Here is a 20,123-nt window from a genome sequence, read left to right as displayed (position 1 = left end):
TAAGCAAAGGAAGAACCCCCGGTCAGGTATCATTCGTGTATGATTTAGTTTTATTCCTTTTTAATTATACTAACCATTTTTTATAATAGGCACAAAGCTAGCCCATACCAAATGATGATATTAGACCTGAAAGACACGCGGGATACAAAATTATTCCCGGTCTGGGTTACAACCTTTCTGATGAAAATAAAATAGGTTAAGTAGTCAACAGCTAAAAATATACCTCCGAGTCCCGTATGTATTTTTCTTTTCGGGAAATGGACCAAATGAAAGGAATAATCAAGTGCTCGAGATTTCATACTTCAAAGCTCTAACACTTGGGGGACTATAGAAAGAAGATTAGAAGTCAGAATTCAAGCCTGGATCAACCCAAAAATCAAAAGTCAAGAGCCAATCAAGAGCCAAGAAACAAGTCTGATTCAAAAACCTTTGTAATAAGCTTTCATAAAGTGTAAACTCGCGGACATAAATTACAAGATCATGCGAGTACTTAGGTTAAGGGCAGTGATTAGTCATGGGTTGCAAGATATACCCGAGAATTTTTTGAAATCTGTTATAATAAAAATAGTTATGAAAGAGATGTCATACAAAAAGTTAATTGAATACTTGTAAAGTGCTATGTAATTTGAAAGATTAAGACATGAAACTTCCTCAAATTATTCATGAAACTTCTTCAAAATATGTATTTTCCTACTTCTATCATATACCTACACCAATATGAAGTTGAGATGTTTTCTTCATTAGTGTCGTTTATAAAAGGGCCCTCTTTTATAAAATTCGTGTCTATGCGAAAATCACAAAATATTAAAGCATTTTTAAATGCAAGTCAAAGAGTTTAAACGAAAAATCACATTAAACGAAAGATCATATATTAAACTTGGCTAAAACTAAGTATATACTTAGTTAAAACCAAAACGTTTGTTTGATAAACAAACCCCAAAACGAACCAGGGGTAAAAACTAACCAACGATTTCAAAAAGTAAAACTTACTATCAAAAGTTCAAAAACTAAGAACACAAAGGGGCAGAATCCAATATGGAATCATCAATAGCAGGAGAAGATTCAACTTGAGCACAGGAAGCTTAAAAACTAACTTCACCAGGAGTAAGCTCATCACCTTCGGGAACGCCGACCTCAGGTGAATGAAAATCTTGACTTTGCTGAGTTTTTTTGATTGCCTCTTTAGCTTTAACAATCTCAACATTGAGATCAAAACCTTCTTGGCTAGCCTTCATCAAAGTCTCGAGGCGAGTATTTAAAAAAGCCCAACTTACATCACGTGTCGATTTATCTTCAAGGGCTTCATAATATTTCTCCCACTGGTTAATTTCAGCCTCCAACTCTTCTTTCTCAATCAAAGAAGCATCGTAAGAAACCTATAAAGGGGAGAGGGAACTCTCCAAGAATTGGATCTTATCAGAAGAGACACAGAGGTCTTCTTGAACCTTAGTGAGTGTTTGAACTAGCTCCCCTGCATAAGTCTCCTTCTGATTAAGGAGTTCTTTCAAACCCATTATCTTCTCAGTAGCTTTAGAAAGTTGCTTTGCAAACGAAGACTCAAGGATGTCTTTGTCTTTGTCTTTGCCAACTTGACTTGAAGAGGTTTTTTCAACTGCCAATTTCGTCGCCATCATCCTTGCTTGTTATTCCAAAGCATACTTCTCTAGCTAAAACTTCTTTCTCCCATTGAAGACCCTCGTATTGTTCCTTCCAGTTATCCACTTCAGTACGATAATCATTGACTAGCTGCCCAGTGTGAACATTTATCTTCATGAGCTCTGTGCCTATCAAGTTGATCCACAAAAGAAAAGAAAGAAGTGATTGTCACACAAAAGTAAATAACCACGAGGAAAAGAAAGGAAAAAGCTAAGGCTTGAACCTTCAAAGATGAATGAACAATATCATTCATCCATGTTAAGGAGATGTGGTTTTCCAAATTTGACTTCTCAACTAGGCCGATCAGAGGTTTCAACCATACGTCTGCTTGACCAAAATTTTTCAACAGATTACCACCTTCAGGAACTTTTATGATAACTTTTTTCATCACCCTATTGCTACTAGAAGTACCAACTTTAGCATGAGAAGTAGTAACAACAGGGACAATTGAGGAAGTTAAATCAGCCACGGGAGGAGCAGTAGCAGTAGTAACAGGAACGGTAGATTGAGAACAAATAGGGACTGATGCTGGAAGAGGAGTAAGGGGTAATTCTTCAGAAACGGGACCAAAATCTTCACTACTAAAACCATGGGAAAATAGTTGATCAGTAGAGTCATGAAGGGGAGCATTCATCTCTTCATTATAACTCGCTAAAGTAGCATCTTCAAGCTCATTCACAGGAACTGAACTTGGAGGAGGGGTGACTTTACCATCTGAAATAACGCGCCTCCTAGCCCAAGGCCTGCACACTAAGGAACCCTCTTCTTGTTCCTCTTCACCTTCTGAGATACGGGCTCCGTCTACTTTTCTCTTTGCTGAAGAGCTCAGAATCCTTTCTTGAGCAAGACTCACCGTAAGTCTCGCAGATGAAACAGAAGCAGGACTAACACCGCGAATGGAAAATCCTAACAAAAGCAAAGAGTCACGGTGAGAAACTCTTAACTTAGCAAAAGACAAAAGGAAGAAGACTAAACGGGAAAAAGTACCGTGTGTTTTAACTTTACACCCAAATCTATGAGAAAGATACTTCCAAGATCTTCTCTCCATAGGGGCAATAAATAGCAACTTTCCTACCCAAGCACGGAAGTTGGGAATTTCCTTAAAAACTTTCATAGTTGCGAAAAAAGCAGGGGTGAGAATACATGAGAATCAATTTTTGAGAAAGGAAAAAGGTGAGATACAAATACTTACATGCAAAATTTTATTTTTCTGGAAAAGGCATATTTTCTTCACCCATCAAACATTAGTGGGAGCAGCAACGAAGCGAGCATACCAGCCTCGATCTCTATCATCCTCAAGGCTAACCAATACTCTCTTACTTTTAGCCACAAGGGAAAAAACTCCTTCATGAAATAGTTTGGGAGAGTAAGATAGAGTAGGTGACGAAAAGTAAAAGGCATAGAAGCCAAGTTTGATAAAAAATGGAGGCATGCAACAGTTCTCCAAATAATAGGACAAATCTGTCCTAAACACACATTAAAGTAATAACAGTACTCAATAATTACCGGGTCAATAGGAGGTTTAAAACCTAGGGTAAAAGCATATGTATAAACGAAGGAATAGCCAGTTTAATATGAAGTTATTCTTTAGTAGAACCACGGACTAAAATTGAGAAGTCGGGTTTCCAATTACATTCTCTTCGAACCAGAGCGACAAGAACAGTGGTAATCAGAGTTGGGTAACAATCAACACGATCAAGGGAAGCAGCCATGGAAGAGACTTGACTCTTCATGGATTCACTATCAGTCACAAAGGATAGCTCTTGAGGAACAATTTCATCAACAGTAGGTTTACGTAGAGCTTCAGTTGAATTTTTGTCTTTAGAAGAAGATTATAAGGTTGCAGAAGCCCTAGGTCTAGAAGAAGATGGATTGGCAGCACTACTTTGAGAAGGGGAACCACGGTTAGAAATGGAACCAAGGCTCCGTAATCTACCACCTCTTCTACTTCTAGTAGGTACATTAGAAGAAGCAAACTCATCAACAGTGATAACTTTGCGAGGATCAGGGGAAGCCATGATTAACTAGAGAAACACAAGAAAAAGATGCAGAAAGAAGTAAGACAAGAAGACGAAGAAGGAAAGGCTTTAGAAAATAGGAAAAAAGGGGTGAAGTATTTATAGGAAGACATGACTATTGAGGTCATTATGAAGCGTCATAATGGAACCGTCACTTCGTGACTGATGCGGTTGTAGGAAAACCCTAAAAGACGCTGAAGAACTAAAGGACCAGTTGGTAAAATCCACGTGGCATGATCATTAAATAAAAGTGATGAACGTCACATCGATTCAGAAAAGGATATGATTGTATTCGAAAACGGTGGCAGAGGATTCCCGCCATAAAAAATTTTCACTTCCCCAAATATTCAGTAGAGAACATTCAAGAAAGTGGGGGGACTATCTGTATTGGTAGTGAAAAAGAGCTACACGTGGAATGTTAGACTACTGACTTGGCATAACACGTAAGAGTAACAATATAGCAACATGTGGCAGTCTTATTTGATAGAGTAAGAAAAGGCATGGGAAGAAACACCCACGAGACAGTACCGGACCTAAAAGCCGGCAAAGAATGAATAAATAATAGAAAGAAGAAAGATACATGGACCGGAAAGAAATAAGGAAGGGGGAATCGTAACAGATGTAAGACATTTATAGCAATAAATGCATCGGTTATGAGAATCCAAAATAGAGGGCAATCAATATCATTAATGCCCATAATTAGCACAAATTACGGGGGAAAACCGTTACTATTGTACATTCATATATAAAGGCACATAATTTTATTTGTAACGACACATCTCCTTTCTCAAAATTCTCTGCTTTGATCCTGCAATCAGCTACTTCCTTATTTATTTTTTTGTTATTTTCCTTTGATACTGTTGAGAAAGTGAAGCAAAACTTGGTTATCAGAAGCCCGTTTTCTTCTAAAATTAGTCTTTGACCGAAAGATAAATTTTTGGTTAAACAGGGTATTTCCAATATTACACAAAAAATTGATTAAAAATATTATTTGAGTAAGAAAATAGTTCAAATATAATATAAAAATATATTATCGTGGGGGTTTATTATTCTCAATTTCAACTCTTTATGCAATCCATTTAATATTACTTTTTTATGGTATTGGACATTATGGAGTAGTAATGTATTGCCAATACGGAGGATTCTTATGAAATTGATTTTATTAAGCCTTCCTGCATATTTTTAATAAGAATTTAATAGATAAAATTTTATTAATTTTAAAAAAATTTAAATATTAAAAATTAGTAAAAATGGTATTGTAGTCCAAAAAATAGGTTATTGCAGTTATGTCCTTTAATTTCCTATGCTTTCACTTAATATTTTAGGATTATTGGTATATTAATATTGTAGTTATGCTTTTATAATAATATATGCTCTCATTTTTCTAAATGGATTTGGACAATATAATAATTGTCAAATTAAATTAGTAATAGGACATTATAATATATTTTCGAATTAAATTAGTAATATGAATTTTTAAGAAGTATATCCTAAAAGTAATAGGATTACATGACTAAAGATATTTACTTGTTCAATTTTATATGAATTAGACACTCCGAAAGTAATTATACTAATAGTATTCTAAAGATAATTATGTAGAATTCCTACGGTGTAGTATTATGTCCCAAAACTAATTATGGGAGTATGTGAGAGCTTACTTAGTTCCTGTTGTATTTATCCTTTCTACAAAATTTAACTAGTTTCAGTTTAATCATAACTTGGGAAAAACATAATGCCAACTTTTTACCCGACCGAAAAAGAAGAAAAAAAATTACTCCAAAAACTGTAAAGAAGATTGGAGAAACATGTCCAACATGAAGTAATAGACATACAAGAGTTGAAAGAAAAGGTAATACTCCAAAAAGAAATAACATAAGACCAAAACATTTAATTTGCAGAAAACAATGAATTCAAAGAAGATTGCTGAAGATATATGCAGTTAGTAGTAGTAGTATCTTCGTGATGGCCCGTCGACCAAGTCAAGCATAGCCTGTCTTGATCTTGCCGCAATCTGAGCTTCAATTTGTGCTGCTATTAGCTGTTCATGAGCATCATTAGCTGAATTTATCATCTCAACTGCTGAATTTGGATTTGGATTTGGATTTTGACGTTTTTGTGATCTCGGTAAAACATCATCTTCAGGACTTGCACAATGCAAGTGCGTCCCGAAATCACATTCAGCGCAATAGTACAACCAATCGGCTTTGTTCATTATTGCATTGCAGATATCACAAGCAAATACGGTCTCCTTATCTTCGTATGGAGAACCATAGAACAGCTCCAACTCATGTGGGTGTTTGTCAACATGTATTGACCTTGGAATTTGGAGTTCCTCTTCCTCCCCTTCTTCGTCCTCCTCTTCTTCTTCATTGCCGTCTTCCTCCTCTTCTTCTTCCTCTTCATCTTCTTCTTCATTGCCGTCTTCCTCTTCTTCTTCCGCTTCCACTTCCTCCTCTTCTTCTTCCTCTTCCTCTTCCGCTTCTTCATCTTCTTCACCTTGCTCTTCCTCTTCTTGATTGGTTTCTTGTATCTTGATTGGTGCTTCCTTTGGTTTCATGATTGGATTTACTTCTGGTATGTTGAGTACTGGCCGTTCTCGTACTTGTTGGCTGACAGGTTTGGAATTTCCACATTCGAGATGTGTTCCAAAATCACATTCAGCACAATAATACAACCAGTAATTAAGATCTGCATTGTCGCGACAGAGATCACAAACAAAAACAGTGCTCTCATCTTCCTCATCATCATCAAAAGGTGAATCAAATATGAGCTCAAGTTCATGACGGTGCTGCGGAAGGAATACAGTATGAGGCAAAAGGGCACAATGCAAGTGGATATCAAATTCACAAGCGGCACAGCTAAAACTATAGCCATTGCCATCAGAGCCACAAGCTTTGCAAGTATACGACCGATTCGTGTACGTAGGAACTGGGAGAAGGGTCAAGTGGTGGTAAGGATGAGACAAATGATCGAGAAAACGAGGAGCATTTAAGCAGTTTTCGTGAAGGAAATACTGGCAGCTATTGCAGCCATAGAAATTAGGGTTGTTTGGTTTTTCACAAGCATTGCAACTGAGAGTTTCAGCTTCTGTTGGATTCACAAGTTTCAAGATGTGGGGGTGGCTGAAGTGTTGTTTACCTAGACTTGGAGCATCTCTCCGTTTCTCTCTTCCCATTTTCCTTTGTAATTAACTTGGTTGGTAATCAATAAGGAGGTATACAATCGAAATATATACTTTAGAGAGCTAGCAAGTTCAATGATCACACTAGCTAATTTGTATTCGTATTTGCAGCTACGTACCCTATTTAACTAGAATATGATACTAATAAGTTGGCAGTGCTAATTGATTGCTATTGCTTCAACGTACGACTTGGTTTTCATCATCTTTTAATCTCTTTTGTAAGTCGTCTCCGACAACAATTTGGCCAATTGTTATTCAAAAATAGTTTAGTTACCATAATTTGACTGATTAAAAATGGCGTTGCATTATGAAGGTTTTTGCTATTATTCATATAGATAATGCTATATTATTCGTACAGCTCATTGTTTAAGAACCTTTATTTTTCTTCTTATTCTCAGTCTCAGTTTGTTTCTTGGAGACCAATTCCAAATGACACCTAATTGGCACCAATTCAATTGCATGACCATACCAGTTTCTTGAATTTTACCAAACTTTTCTTTACAGTCAACTTAACTATAGTATATTTAATTGAAACTAAATTAGATCTTTGCAACATTTTACTCATAGTAGGCTTTAGGCTCGTCACTACCACATGCTTTACATTCCAAATAATAGACTCCCTCTGGTCCATAATAAGAAGTAATTTAGTCAAAATACAGTTTTTCTCTATGGGTTAGTATTTTCTTAAAGGGCATGTTAAAAGCTAAAAATTCACTTATTATGGATCGGAAGGATTAATATAGAAGACACTTAGCTCTAGTTGGCTTTGTAAATGCTCGTGTGTGATATAAATAGGAAGTTAAATCCACCAGACCACCAATTTCGACAAATTTAAGCCATGGGTTCGAACTGCGAAAGCAATTACTAATGCTTATATTAAAGTAAGTTGTCTACATCATATACCCAATAGGGTGCGGTCTTTCACCAAATCTTACGAACGCATGATACTTTGAGCACGGGCTACTCTTTTGATAACCTGGGAAGTCAACTGTATTGAGGTTCATGGAAGTTACGGTCAAAGTCTACTGTTAGACTTTTTGCTCTTCCAAGTTGGCATTTGATCATTCATTATCATACTGCTGACTAATAATTCATTCTACTATATTCTAAATGTTTCATTTAGACTAATATATTTATTTGCTTGATTCAAATCAAACCAAAAAGGTATTTAGTGCCAACTAAATAATTAATTTTTTAACCAAAAGTGGAACAAACTGTCTCGTCATATAGTCATATTCATTATTCTCTCAGAAACAGAATTATATAGTAATCATTTATATCATTCCTAACTTGCAAACCGATCACTCAGCCTTAGACCTAGCTACCAATTTTACATTGTACGTGTCATTTTACATTTTTCTTTAATTTAATTATATCATTTTTTGTTCTCGAAGGGGAGAGTGGACCATGAACATAATATGAAGGGAAAAAAGTAGGAAGGAGAATGAGATGACAGTTTCACACGTAGGTATATGTGGTGAATGGTATTGGTTGGGTTTTTTCTTGTAGTGCCTGCTAAATTATAGTTGAGCATAATGGTCAAAATTCCACTTCGAGCGAAACAAATTAACAAGAGTTTACTCTTTTATTGTGAAAATTAAAATACAAAACTCAAATGGAAAACCAATGAAAACAACAGCACGGAGTTTTCGAAGAAACATAACACATTGAGGGATGTACACCTCTCAAAACAATCAACCAGCTTGTAATTAACTTTAACAGCTAGTAGATGATTTGGTTGTTACCTGTCGTATTGTATCGTATTGTAATTTAAATATAATATTTGTTTCGATTGTCACTTACTTTTTATTGTATTGTATTATTATATCCGTCATTATGTAATGACAAAAAGTTCCACCTTATGAATCGATCAATTTGATGTGGTTATGTTGCTAGCTTATTTTTTTCTCTCATCTTGCTTTTTTTTACTATTAAATAATCCTATTATATCTTCTACCCTACCTTTTTATATAATAATATTACCTCGTACTCTTACTTTTTCTTTATTATAATATTGCAATTTTATTCTTCATATTGTTGGTGCGACATCATGAAATCATGACGGCAAATAATACAATCTATCCAAATATAGTATACATTAAAACGATACAATAGAGTACAATACATTATGAAACGATACATAACAATCATAACACACAGAGACTCTCTTCTCTAGCAAGAAAAGAGCTTTTATTTAAGTTTGTGACCTATGACCATAAATCCGTTGCTATTTCGTTGAAATTAGCTACCGATTATTTTCGGTCACTAAAGTAGGTCTGTAGTGAGCCATTAATAACAATGAGAGCTACGCCACATATTGGTTATAGCTTGGGCGTTCATATAGGCCATGTGAGCTTGAAAGTTAAGCCTTGCCTGTTGTCCTTGAGCTTTGATTGTTGCCATCATCAATCTTTGCTCATTAGTCATATTCTCTTCCTCTTCTTCTTCTTCGTTCTCAAGGCTCAAACCATCTTCTCTTTTAACAGTCGCACATTTCAAGTGTGTGCTAAATTTACACTCGGCACAATAATAAAGCCAACGGCTGTCATTGCAAAGTCCGTCGCACACCTTGCAAAAGAGATGCACATAATCATCAATAGGAAATGGCCATTGATATTGGAGTGTAAGAGAGTGTTGGTGATCTTCACGAGTCACATTTTCTGGCCAAGAGATAGCACAATTAGCATGGAGACTAAAGTTGCAATCGAGGCATTCGTAAACAAAGGCTTTTGGTTCTTCACCGCATGCATTGCAACCAAAATAAATTGAGTCTCGTTCGGGTAGACTAGGGTATAGAGTAAGAGGGTGAATAGGATGGGAATTGTGTTGAATTTTTCTTGGTAATTCGAAGCATGATTTGTGCAGGGTGAATTCACAATTAGGTTTGGTGCATTTGTAAGAAGTGCCAGAAAGTTTATTCTCACAACCTGAACAGATTATCTCATTTGTTTCTTCAACTTCACAGAATTCTAAGGCATGGGGGTGGCTGAAATGCTTCATTTTTTATTTTATTTTTTGCTTATTCGTTAAACACTTAGTACTAGTGTGGTTTTAAGTATTCTGTAAGTGATATACATAGCATGTTAAATATAGAAATCCTGGCAAGTTGGTGACATGAAAGTCAAATATTGAGGTTCAAGGAATTTACAACAACAACAACGACCCAGTATAATCTCATATAATCCCATAAGTGGGGTCTGGGGAGGGGTTCAAGGAATTTACACTTGTGGAAAATTTTACGGGGTATAATCAATAATGAGTTGACTAATGACTCTTCGTGCTTACAGATTTGGACATTTGAAATATCGTTAGCAAATTGAGTGATAAAAAAGTCAAAGATAGAACATAGACTTTGGACTTTAATTGGATCAGCTTGTGCTACTATAGCAAGTTGAGTATTGACCCCTACGTTCTACATTTTGGAGCAACTATTTTTTGGGGGGATTTTTAAAAAAAAGTTGCTCCTAAATATAGGAGTATATGTTTAACATTATTAGTTTTGACTGTCACCTAGATTATTTCTTCCTTCTTAAAGTAAAGAAAATTAAAAGTTAGTAACTTTCTGGCTGCGACCATTTCAATTTTGCTTTTAGAAGTTAACTTTCTGGAAACAAAGTCTAGGCAATGCTTAAACTTTGCTACCTGAACAACATTCAATATCCTGAATAAGTAATACTCCATCTAACATCGAAGTTAGGCCAATGCCTCTCGCTTAAACGTCTCAATGAGGGGAACAAAGACATCCCCTGAATCCATGTGGAAAATAAGTTGTACGCTACATGTCGCTTAAACCACACTTTGCACCAAGTCACTAAGGCATGCATCTCATTGTCCATAGACTCTACACTAAACAATAAATATTTCACATATCTTTCAAGAATTTGTTGTCTATCTAATTGTTGTTTGAGTTTATAGATATTACTCTTGAATTACATATATATTTTTTATATTTCCTTAAACTGCACGTGTTCATAACAAAATGATGAAGTACGTACTTTCATTAATGGCATCAAGCACATGCAAAAAGAACAAAAGATGATCACTACATAAAGATAGTTTCAGCTCCGATACAAGTTTTGCTAAGGTAGATACAAGGAGCCGACAAAATCCAAAAATTGCTCAGGGGAATTTACATGGGAAAAATTACGCCAACAAAAAAGAAACAAAAGAGATCTAGCAATAAGAGCATTTGTTCACAAAACATCCATGCTTTACTAACGCTTGCGCTTAACGCCCCAACTGGCTCCCGTGCTTTTTTGCTTTTTCCTTTGGATAACACGGGCAGTTGAAGAACCTTGACCCTGCCATTAGAGAAAAGAGCAAAAAATAACTTTGATAATTACAATAACAAACAACTTGAACTTACTAAATGCAGGTTACTGCTCAATGCAGTGAGACTTCGAAGCAAGATGAACTTGATGAAAATATGGCTAGTTATTAGCTCCACAGAATTACAAGATCAACTTTCAGAAAATCCTCTGAAGACATAACATAACAAATCTTATTGTATTTACAATTTTCTGTTCATTTTTATATGATTCGATGCTAAGGTGTGCAAATCAACTACTCAAAGCACAATTTCAGAAGCTTAAAGAATAATGCATTCAAAGATTTAAGTTTAAAAATTCTACAGAGTGCCCAGCAAGTGGCCAAGCCAAAATACCACATTAACCTCAATCAGACATGACCAGACTTTTCTATAATATTTCCAGGGGTAAGTGGAGTAAACAAGAGCGTTCAAATAGATAAATACCTGACTCAAAGCTTAGAACTGTCTCCAACAGACAGAATATCCAAGAGGCAACAAGCTACAAAAAAGTGATGCTTCTACTAAAACATCAATGTTTGGAAGCATAGGTCCTATTTACATTGGCATCATGATCCCAGGTAGCAAGCATTCCAGAATAAGGTCATCATGGCTGGAGTTAGTTAATACCACATATGTAGACCTGAAGAATTTATATGACTACAACCCTTCCTACCCTCCTCTAAATCCAATCAAATCAGCTCCAGTGTTTGTCCAGCTGCCGTTGAGAAATAGAAAAATCAAATTGCACTTTGCTCTGGTGGTATGCTTCTTGTTCTAGGTAAAGTGAGGGGTCAGGTATGAGAGACCACATAAGAAGCCGCGTTGACTTGCTATATCATTGGTGTAACTTACTTGTCCTTAGGATACGCGTATGGTCTTGGATTGGGCTACCTCACAAGGTCCTCAGAGTAGAAAATTAAGTCAGCGTCTTTTACAGGAACATGTGTTGTTTTTTTAGTTATTTTCTGTAAATAAAAAGCAGCCACCAAGAACATTTCCTCTTAAAGTTTTCTCTTTCTATTCAAAAATTGACACCCCCAGTTGTATTACATTTTCTAGAATATGTGTTTAGTATGCCTGCCTTCGCCATATTTAGGGGTCTGTCACCATTTTCAATGTCAATACCTTTTATATTCAACATCATAGTTGACCTCTATGCTTTTTCCTTTTTCGTCTTTTTAATAACTTATTGCACATTCTACCTAATTAAATAAACAGTTATTATGAACTTGTTTTTCAAAAAAACCTTTTCCATTTATACAGATCATTTGACAGTGAGATCTGCTCAACAACCAAAGCATCTCAGGTAAATGCCGTTTGTCTTGATGCACGTCAATTATACAATGTTCGGAAACCATATAAACCATGCAGGCAATGTGGTAAGTTCTGCTAGTGTTGGAATGTGGTAAGACTTCAAACTTCATGCATCTAAACAACTAACCAGTTATAACCTCTTTTTTAGCCGTAAGTGTAGCTTAACAACTGAATTACTAAAATGCAACTCGTTCAAGTGTATGGTACTACCATATTTTGCTGCTTGCTCCTGATTAATACTCTTTAGTTTATTGATTGCAAAAACTAAAAAGAAATCAACGATCTTCCCTATTTCAGAAGTGATCATTTGTGTTCATTGTTTAACATAGAAAAAGAAAATTTGAAAAAAAAAAAAAAACAGAAAGAAAGAGAAAACATATTGGAAGGGCTAATCAGCAAACTAGATTGGCAACTACTGGACCGACGATAGAAGTTCCAGCCCAGATTAATACTGGCAACCTGGGATACACCAAGATTAATGGCGTTCCCAAACCATGCGTTCCCAATAGCTCTTATATTTCATACTGGCAACCTGGCATACACCAAGATTAATGGCGTTCCCAAACCATGAGTTCCCAATAGCTCTTATATTTCATACTGGCAACCTGGCATACACCAAGATCAGTGGTGTTTCCAATCCATGAGTCACAGATGCGTGTTCTTGTTTCTAACCATACTTTACAAGCCATAATTTTTTCTGAAATCAGATTTGTCTCACGACATATAGCAGCCCATAAATTGACTTTAGTACAAGCAAGAGTCTTTTATGCGGTTTTTAATGGCAGGAAAGTATGACTAAGTTGCCAATTGGACACTAAAACTCCTTTTTCTGCAATATCATGTCTCACGCCATTAGCTGTTAATTAATATGTAACAGTTACTTAGGGCACACAGCAATGCATTGAAGTGAAGATTGTGAATAGAAAAAGGAGTGGGAGCTCAAAAGATCACGTTAAGAGACTCAATCTCATTAAAATAATGATCAGGCAGCAAGGCAGAAAAAGAACAATACCTGTTGCATTCTGACAATTAGAGCAGCCATCTCCATCTTATCTTGGATCCTTTTGTCCATTTCTAATCGCATTTGTCTACGCTCCTCTTCCATCTGCTCTTGAAACCTTTTGTCCATTTCAGCTCGCATTTGTTCACGTTCTTCTTGCAACTTTCGCTCCATGTCAGCTTGCATCTCATAACGCACACTTTCTATTGCAGAAGACAGGCTAGACCCTAAGTCTCCCTGTTGCATGCGGCTCTTTTTGAGAGGCTGTTTTCCATAACCTTTTCCACGAACATAGCCTGTTCTCTCGCCAAGTACAATGGCTAAAATCTCATCTCCATTCATTGGACTCTCGTTTTCTTCATATTCTTGCTGACCCACAAGTTCCTGGATCTGGTCCTGCAATTATGCATGACCATTTATAATTAACATATAATAATAAATATATAAAATTAATAAGCCAATGATTTTCGGAAATTACATAAATTTGTTGAGATCGTGGATCTGACCACAGCAGTTCTCCTTTATCATTCTTACGCGTATGTTGGAGCTCCCAGACACGATCTGGCGGTGCCTTTTCTCCAGTCAGAGGATCCCTCTACAATATATTTCAGTAGAGGAAAACACATGTGAGCACATAATACGGCATAAATAAATAACAAAGAAGTGTATGATTGTTAAAATAAATGCATTTTCACCGTAGATTCCTCTACTTCTGCAAAAGACTTTGAGCCACATGAATGCTTAGTTGTTTGCTTTTTCCTGTTTGTTTTGTTTCTCTCGCTTACAGCCTGCAATTCAGTCAATAGATTAAGAGACCAACATCCAAATGATAATATACCAAACATTCTTTTATCAAGCTACCTTGAATGTCGGACTTCCAAAATATTGTACCAGAAATTCCCAATCCTCAGGCATAACATCTTTTGGTGGATGGGACAGTCTCTCCTCATCAGTATTATAACGTAAGTATTCAGCATGCAACCGAGTCTTCCACGTTCTAAAAAGCCTTTGCATAGTGCTGGCTACAAAACCTTGCAACACATGCTCTCCCCTACCGCCACCAACTTCAAATTTCTCCTGAAACATGTATGTGAAGTTATAACTTTCTTTTTGAGAGGTAATGTAATTTTATAAATAAACCAGCATAAAGAAAGTTAGAATTGTTATCCTAACAACATAAATAATGCATGATTTATAGAATCAAATATTGATAGTAAATTAGTAACATATTACCTGAACCTTCAGCCACATAGTTTGTCCATGCTTTGCAAAAATTTTTGCCCACTCACCATCTCTGAACGAGATAGTGCTCCTCATGATCAAGCCACAATAATTAACAATATCCCTAGCCCCAGGACCCACAGCTCTATCGATGTCATCCGGAATGTAAACTGTGATTTTGCTACCACACTGAGTTTTCATATCCACGTGTATGGATCTATATTTTCCCCTGCCTTTCTTAGTATTGCTGAAAGAAACTGCGAAGCAAGAAATATAGGACAATTAGAAAACTTTACAGCAAGAGATATATTATACAGATTACAAAAGAAAAACAGAAACCAGCTGATACCGATTAAAAAATTTGAAGTTTTTTCTGTCTAAGCTAAACTAAATGATACTTTTTCCCCCACCGCAGCAGCCTGCATCTGGAACTGGTCATAAGCCAATAGCTTTACCAGCTGAGAAAGGGAAAACATATATGAACACCTTTCAGAATAATTCCAAAGCAATCCAACAGAGATATGGCTGGCAAGATTTATAAGAGATCTTGAGGGTACTTTCCAGAGAAGGTGGTTCGTGTAAGCTGTGATGATATATCCAGATATCCTTTAGTTTAACAAATAAAGTATCAACAGTTTCAGCAAAATGACTCAAAAATATAGTTCCTCCTATTATGGTTGTCCCTGCTATTGAACTGGTATATAGCTCATTCTGTTGACAACAGACACCAAGAAAAAACTTGCTTATTACAGAAAAATTAAGTTTTATGCCAGCACACCACATGAGTAGATTACAGCATCAAGAAGCACAAATTTCAGATAAGATACTGCTAACTTTTTTGTCATTATGTGACTGCTAAGTTTGAAGCTAATATATAGATGGACAACCAAAGAAGGAACAAATTTTATTTGATGGCTATTTGGCAAAGATTAAGATACCTTAATTTTTTGCAATAATTTCAAATAGGTCTTTCAGTAGTTCAATTAGCCAGGCTTCTGTTACCACCCAACTGTATAGCTAACAAGTCTATCTTTTTGTAACTACCAATATTATTGCACTCAAGTTTTGGTAGTTAGCTCCATGGTTTTGCCCAGCAGCAATAGTCAATTTCTCTACATAAATTTTGGATGCGGTAGTTTGGCAGAATCCCGATGTTGTCTGGTCTGGGCCTGACCATCCCACTGCAGATTTTGTTGCATCTATTAATGTGTTTACTGCATTGCCATGACAGATATTCAAAGGTTGTTTCATGCCGGAACAGCCATGCCAATTATAGAGGCCATGCAAGATGATGATGAAGAAAACTTATACATAAGAAGCTAGATCTGAAGTCCATGGAACACTTACATAGGTACAGTTTAAGTAAATAGGATTAAGAGTGTAATAATCTCTGTACATTATTATTTATTACATTATACAGCCTTGAAGATTTTCATTGAAAAGAAAAGAAAGAAGACATCATCATCTCATTAAAACAGATTATTAGAAACTGAACAACAGTAGAAATGCATAATACACCCTAGAAAATAGGACAGTGGCGTCGAGCCAACAATAGGATACTAGAATCCAGCTACAGAAATCAGTTTCTAAAAAACGAATGAACAAAACAGGTTAAAAATTGTAAAAGTAATTCTATAAAGCAAATAAAGTAAGAGGGAAAGAGACCACTTGGAAGTATTGAAATGCAAAAAACTAACCTGCACCGCTATTTAAATTTTCTGAAGAAGGATGTACACTCCCTTCCAGATTCCTTGAGAATTCTGACCCTGAAGACGGTCTTTGACTTGTTTCAGGGCTCCTCAATTCTAGAGAAGTCCACTGACTTGCTTCAGGAATCCTTGTTGGCTGTGCTTGTGGTTGAGATGCTTGATCAATCGTAGGTCCCTGTGGTAGTTCACGTATCCCTTTAACATTACCACGTCCACGGCTCTTTCTATCTCGCCGACCTCTACCTCGTGCAAATCCTATCATTTCCTGCAACATCGCATAAAATGTATAAATAAAAATTCAAATTTTGGGAAACATAAAATAATGAGACGTGGAGCCCAAGGACACTTGATGTGCCTTATACTAAGAACCCAATAATCAGACATCAAAAACAGTAAGGCCAAAAAAACAATGAAATACTTGCTTCAGGAATCCCTATTGGTTGTGCTTGTGGCTGAGATGCTTGATCAAGCGTAGGTCTCTGTGATGGATTAATATCTACAGATGACACCACTGGAAAATTATCACTTATTCCTTCAACATTACCACATCCACGGCCCTTTCCACCTCGCCGACCTCTACCTCGGGCATATCCTGTCATTTCCTACAACACCGCATAAAAGGGAAAAAAAACATTCAAAATGTGGATATACTATTGAAACCATAAAAATACAAATTAATGAGATGTGGAGCCCTAGAATGCTTGAAGTGCATTACAACTAAGAACTCAATAATCAGCCATCGAAAACAATAAGGCGAAAAAAATTGGAAAGCAAAAGCTAAGTACTTCAGAATATTCATAGCAGAAAAAGTTAACTGCAAGAAACTTATAACCCAATACATTTTTGGAAATTGAAAGCGGAAAAGTATTTGCACTGAGGCCAAAGTCCTTCCAAGAGATTCCAGCAAATTGTTCACTCAGGCTCAAGTTTCTCTGTTATTTGGCTGAACTTCTTTGAGAATCTCTAAAGCCTTTGTAAAGGAGACAGTTGAATGAGACACGTTAGACAAAAGAGTAAACAAAATTGAGACATAATATCGGTTTCTGAAATCTTCTTCAGAGTACGGACTTACTGTTATCAGGTTAATGCTTCTTATTGAAATTGTTTACTAGTTCTCTTTTATTATTCTGCTTAACTGACTTATATTATCACTCGTCAAACTGCAACAAGATTAATTTTTGTTCAATTAATAACAGTCTTCAAATGATCTTTTGCAGATCAAATGAACACAAATTCGAGGTCCCATTGTAGTCATCTGATCACTGAGCTCTTCCTTGGTCCCGTCCTTCTTCTTTTACAAGTCATCTCTATAAGCCTTCACTCATATTATAAGTCCCAAAACTTCCTCTCTTTTTTTTGTTTTTTGTATTTCATCAGTTTAAAAATATTCTCATTGTTAAATTAAAAGTTTACTATTGAGAATTTGAGATCAAATAACAGCCCTCCAAATAAGGGTTAGGGTTTCAGAAGCAACCAACCCTCAGCAGGTTTTGGCATAAAATAACAGTGCTAGGCTGGATTTATAGCTCGAGAAGCCCAATTCGAAATAAGTATCGGAAGAAACTGGTGAAAATTTGTACATAGTAGAAGAATATAATAATAAGACGAAATTAAATGAATGAAAAAGCTAACTTCTTAAAATACTTGGCTGTAGTTGATGCTTAATACACACCTTTTAAGCCCAGAGAATTGAGAGAAAGCAACCTTCCAAGTCTGATTTGGTAGTTTTGGCTTTGAGAAGCCTTCGCTGGAGTCTGTGGTGACGACGAGCTGTTTATGGAAATTGGGGGCTTTTTTGGTTTATTTCATTTCCTTTTTTAAAAGAAAAAGGAAACAGATAGCAATTGGTGGCGACCTAGTCACCATAAATAGGTTACGTGGCGATTAAAAAGGTCGTTAGTAAAAGTTTTTCGCTCGATATTCTCTTTGACTCTTCGCGGGAAGGGGGGAAACTTTTAAGTAGTTTTAGGGGGTCTTTTCTGTTATAAATATATTATATTATGGATGTTCATTTAGTATTCCGTTGTAAAGAAGCTTATCCATATGAGACTCCACCGTAAATATGTTTATCTATTTAATACTCTATTGGAAATAAGCTTCCTGAAGAAGCTTATCACTTCGGTACCCGGTTATAGATAAATATTACCCCCGATAGAAGATTATCCATACTTGGTATAATAAGCTTATCCTTTCAGTACCCAGTTATGGATAAACGTTACCCCCGGTAGAAGATTATCCATACCAGGTATAATAAGCTTATCCTTTCAGTACCCAGTTATGGATAAACATTACCCCCGGTAGAAGATTATCCATATCGGGTATAATAAGCTTATCCTTTCAGTACTCCATTATGGATAAACATTGCTCTCAGTAGAAGATTATCCATATCTGGTATAGTAGCAGCTTCTTTTCTTCTATAAATAGAAGAGATTTCAGTTCATTATGTACATCAGTTTGAATTCGAATAATATAACAGTTTCTCTCTATACTTGTCTTTACTTTACAGTCTTTATTTTATAACACGTTATCAGCACGAGACTCTGACATCTCGAGCAAATACTTTGAAAGTATCTGAGGTAAGAACTTTCTTTTCCTAAATAATGTCAAATCTTTCTAAACTTGAATTTGTAGCCCTGGATATATCGGGCAAAAGCTACATGTCTTGGGTACTTGATGCTGAAATTCATCTTGATGCGATGGGTCTGGCAGACACCATCAAGGATAAAAACCAGGCATCAAACCAAGACCGTGCCAAAGCAATGATATTCCTACGTCATCACCTTGATGAGGGCCTGAAAATGGAATATCTCACTATTAAAGATCCAGTCATACTGTGAAATAATTTGAAAGATAGATATGACCACCTGAAGATGGTCGTTCTTCCACAGGCACGTTATGATTGGACTCATCTAAGGCTACAAGATTTTAAATCTATCAGTGAGTATAATTCTGCTATGTTCAGAATTATTTCCCAATTGAAATTATGTGGTGATAATATTACTGATCATGATATGTTGGAGAAAACTTTCACCACTTTTCATGCCTCGAATATGCTCCTGCAGCAGCAATATCGAGAGATGGGATTTAAAAAGTATTCTGAACTTATCTCACATCTTCTTATAGCAGAGCAACATAATGGGCTATTAATGAAAAATCATGAAAGCCGACCTATTGGTTCTTGTCCATTCCCTGAAGTGAATGAGACGAACTTCCACCAAGCTAAACGTGGAAGAGGTCGTGGCCCCAGTCGTGGTCATGGCCGTGGTCGGGGAAGAAACCCCAATCATGGTAATAATAATGCACCAAAGAAGCCTCCTCACCACCAGCAGTGGAAAAGGAAGGAACAAAAACATGAAGCGGTGCAAGCGCCAAATGCAGAAAATGCATGTTATAGATGTGGAGGAAAAAGGCACTGGTCACGTACCTGTCGTACGCCAAAGCACTTGGTTGAGCTTTATCAAGCTTCCCTAAAGAAGACAGAGAAAAATGTTAAAGCAAATTTTATTTCTGAAGATAATTTAGACTTCATGCATTTGGATGTAGCTGATTACTTTGCACTCCCAGAAGGAGAAACAAGTCATGTAATCGGTAGTGAATCTGTAGAAATGTAAATATTTTAATTTTTGTTGTTTGTAATAGATAGTATGGTTATGTAATTGTTGTACATAAATAAAAGTTATGCTTTGATAATGATGTTTACTATAATATATTTTAT

General features: G+C 36.1%; 3 protein-coding genes across 4 annotated transcripts; all 3 read right to left on the bottom strand.

The window, feature by feature from the left end:
• Window positions 1-5,458: 5,458 nt before the first annotated feature.
• Window positions 5,459-6,983, bottom strand: LOC104239400 (uncharacterized). Its single transcript, XM_009794028.2, has one exon. The coding sequence runs from the start codon at window positions 6,847-6,849 to the stop codon at window positions 5,614-5,616; it is 1,236 nt and encodes a 411-aa protein (XP_009792330.1). The 5' UTR covers window positions 6,850-6,983; the 3' UTR covers window positions 5,459-5,613.
• A 1,920-nt stretch (window positions 6,984-8,903) lies between these two features.
• On the bottom strand, window positions 8,904-9,950 carry LOC104239399 (protein VACUOLELESS GAMETOPHYTES-like). The gene has a single exon (XM_009794027.2). It carries the CDS (start codon window positions 9,853-9,855, stop codon window positions 9,145-9,147), a length of 711 nt encoding a protein of 236 aa, XP_009792329.1. The 5' UTR covers window positions 9,856-9,950; the 3' UTR covers window positions 8,904-9,144.
• Window positions 9,951-10,827: 877 nt separating this feature from the next.
• Window positions 10,828-18,245, bottom strand: LOC104239397 (uncharacterized). Of its 2 annotated transcripts, XM_009794025.2 has the most exons (9): window positions 18,081-18,245; window positions 16,831-17,010; window positions 16,397-16,673; window positions 14,712-14,956; window positions 14,340-14,555; window positions 14,174-14,266; window positions 13,957-14,073; window positions 13,491-13,874; window positions 10,828-11,156 (listed from the first exon to the last, which is right to left on the bottom strand). In XM_009794025.2, exons 2-9 carry the CDS (start codon window positions 17,005-17,007, stop codon window positions 11,070-11,072), a joined length of 1,596 nt encoding a protein of 531 aa, XP_009792327.1. In that variant the 5' UTR covers window positions 17,008-17,010; window positions 18,081-18,245; the 3' UTR covers window positions 10,828-11,069. The 2 variants fall into 2 exon arrangements, with proteins under 2 accessions (XP_009792327.1, XP_070018971.1); XM_070162870.1 differs by lacking the exon at window positions 18,081-18,245 and having other exon boundaries at window positions 16,827-16,964.
• Between the last annotated feature and the right edge of the window lie 1,878 nt (window positions 18,246-20,123).

This window comes from Nicotiana sylvestris, chromosome 1 (genome assembly GCF_000393655.2).
Source record: "Nicotiana sylvestris chromosome 1, ASM39365v2, whole genome shotgun sequence".
NCBI lineage: Eukaryota > Viridiplantae > Streptophyta > Magnoliopsida > Solanales > Solanaceae > Nicotiana > Nicotiana sylvestris.
Note: the sequence above shows the minus strand (reverse complement) of the source record. Positions and strands in the feature narration are given on the sequence as shown.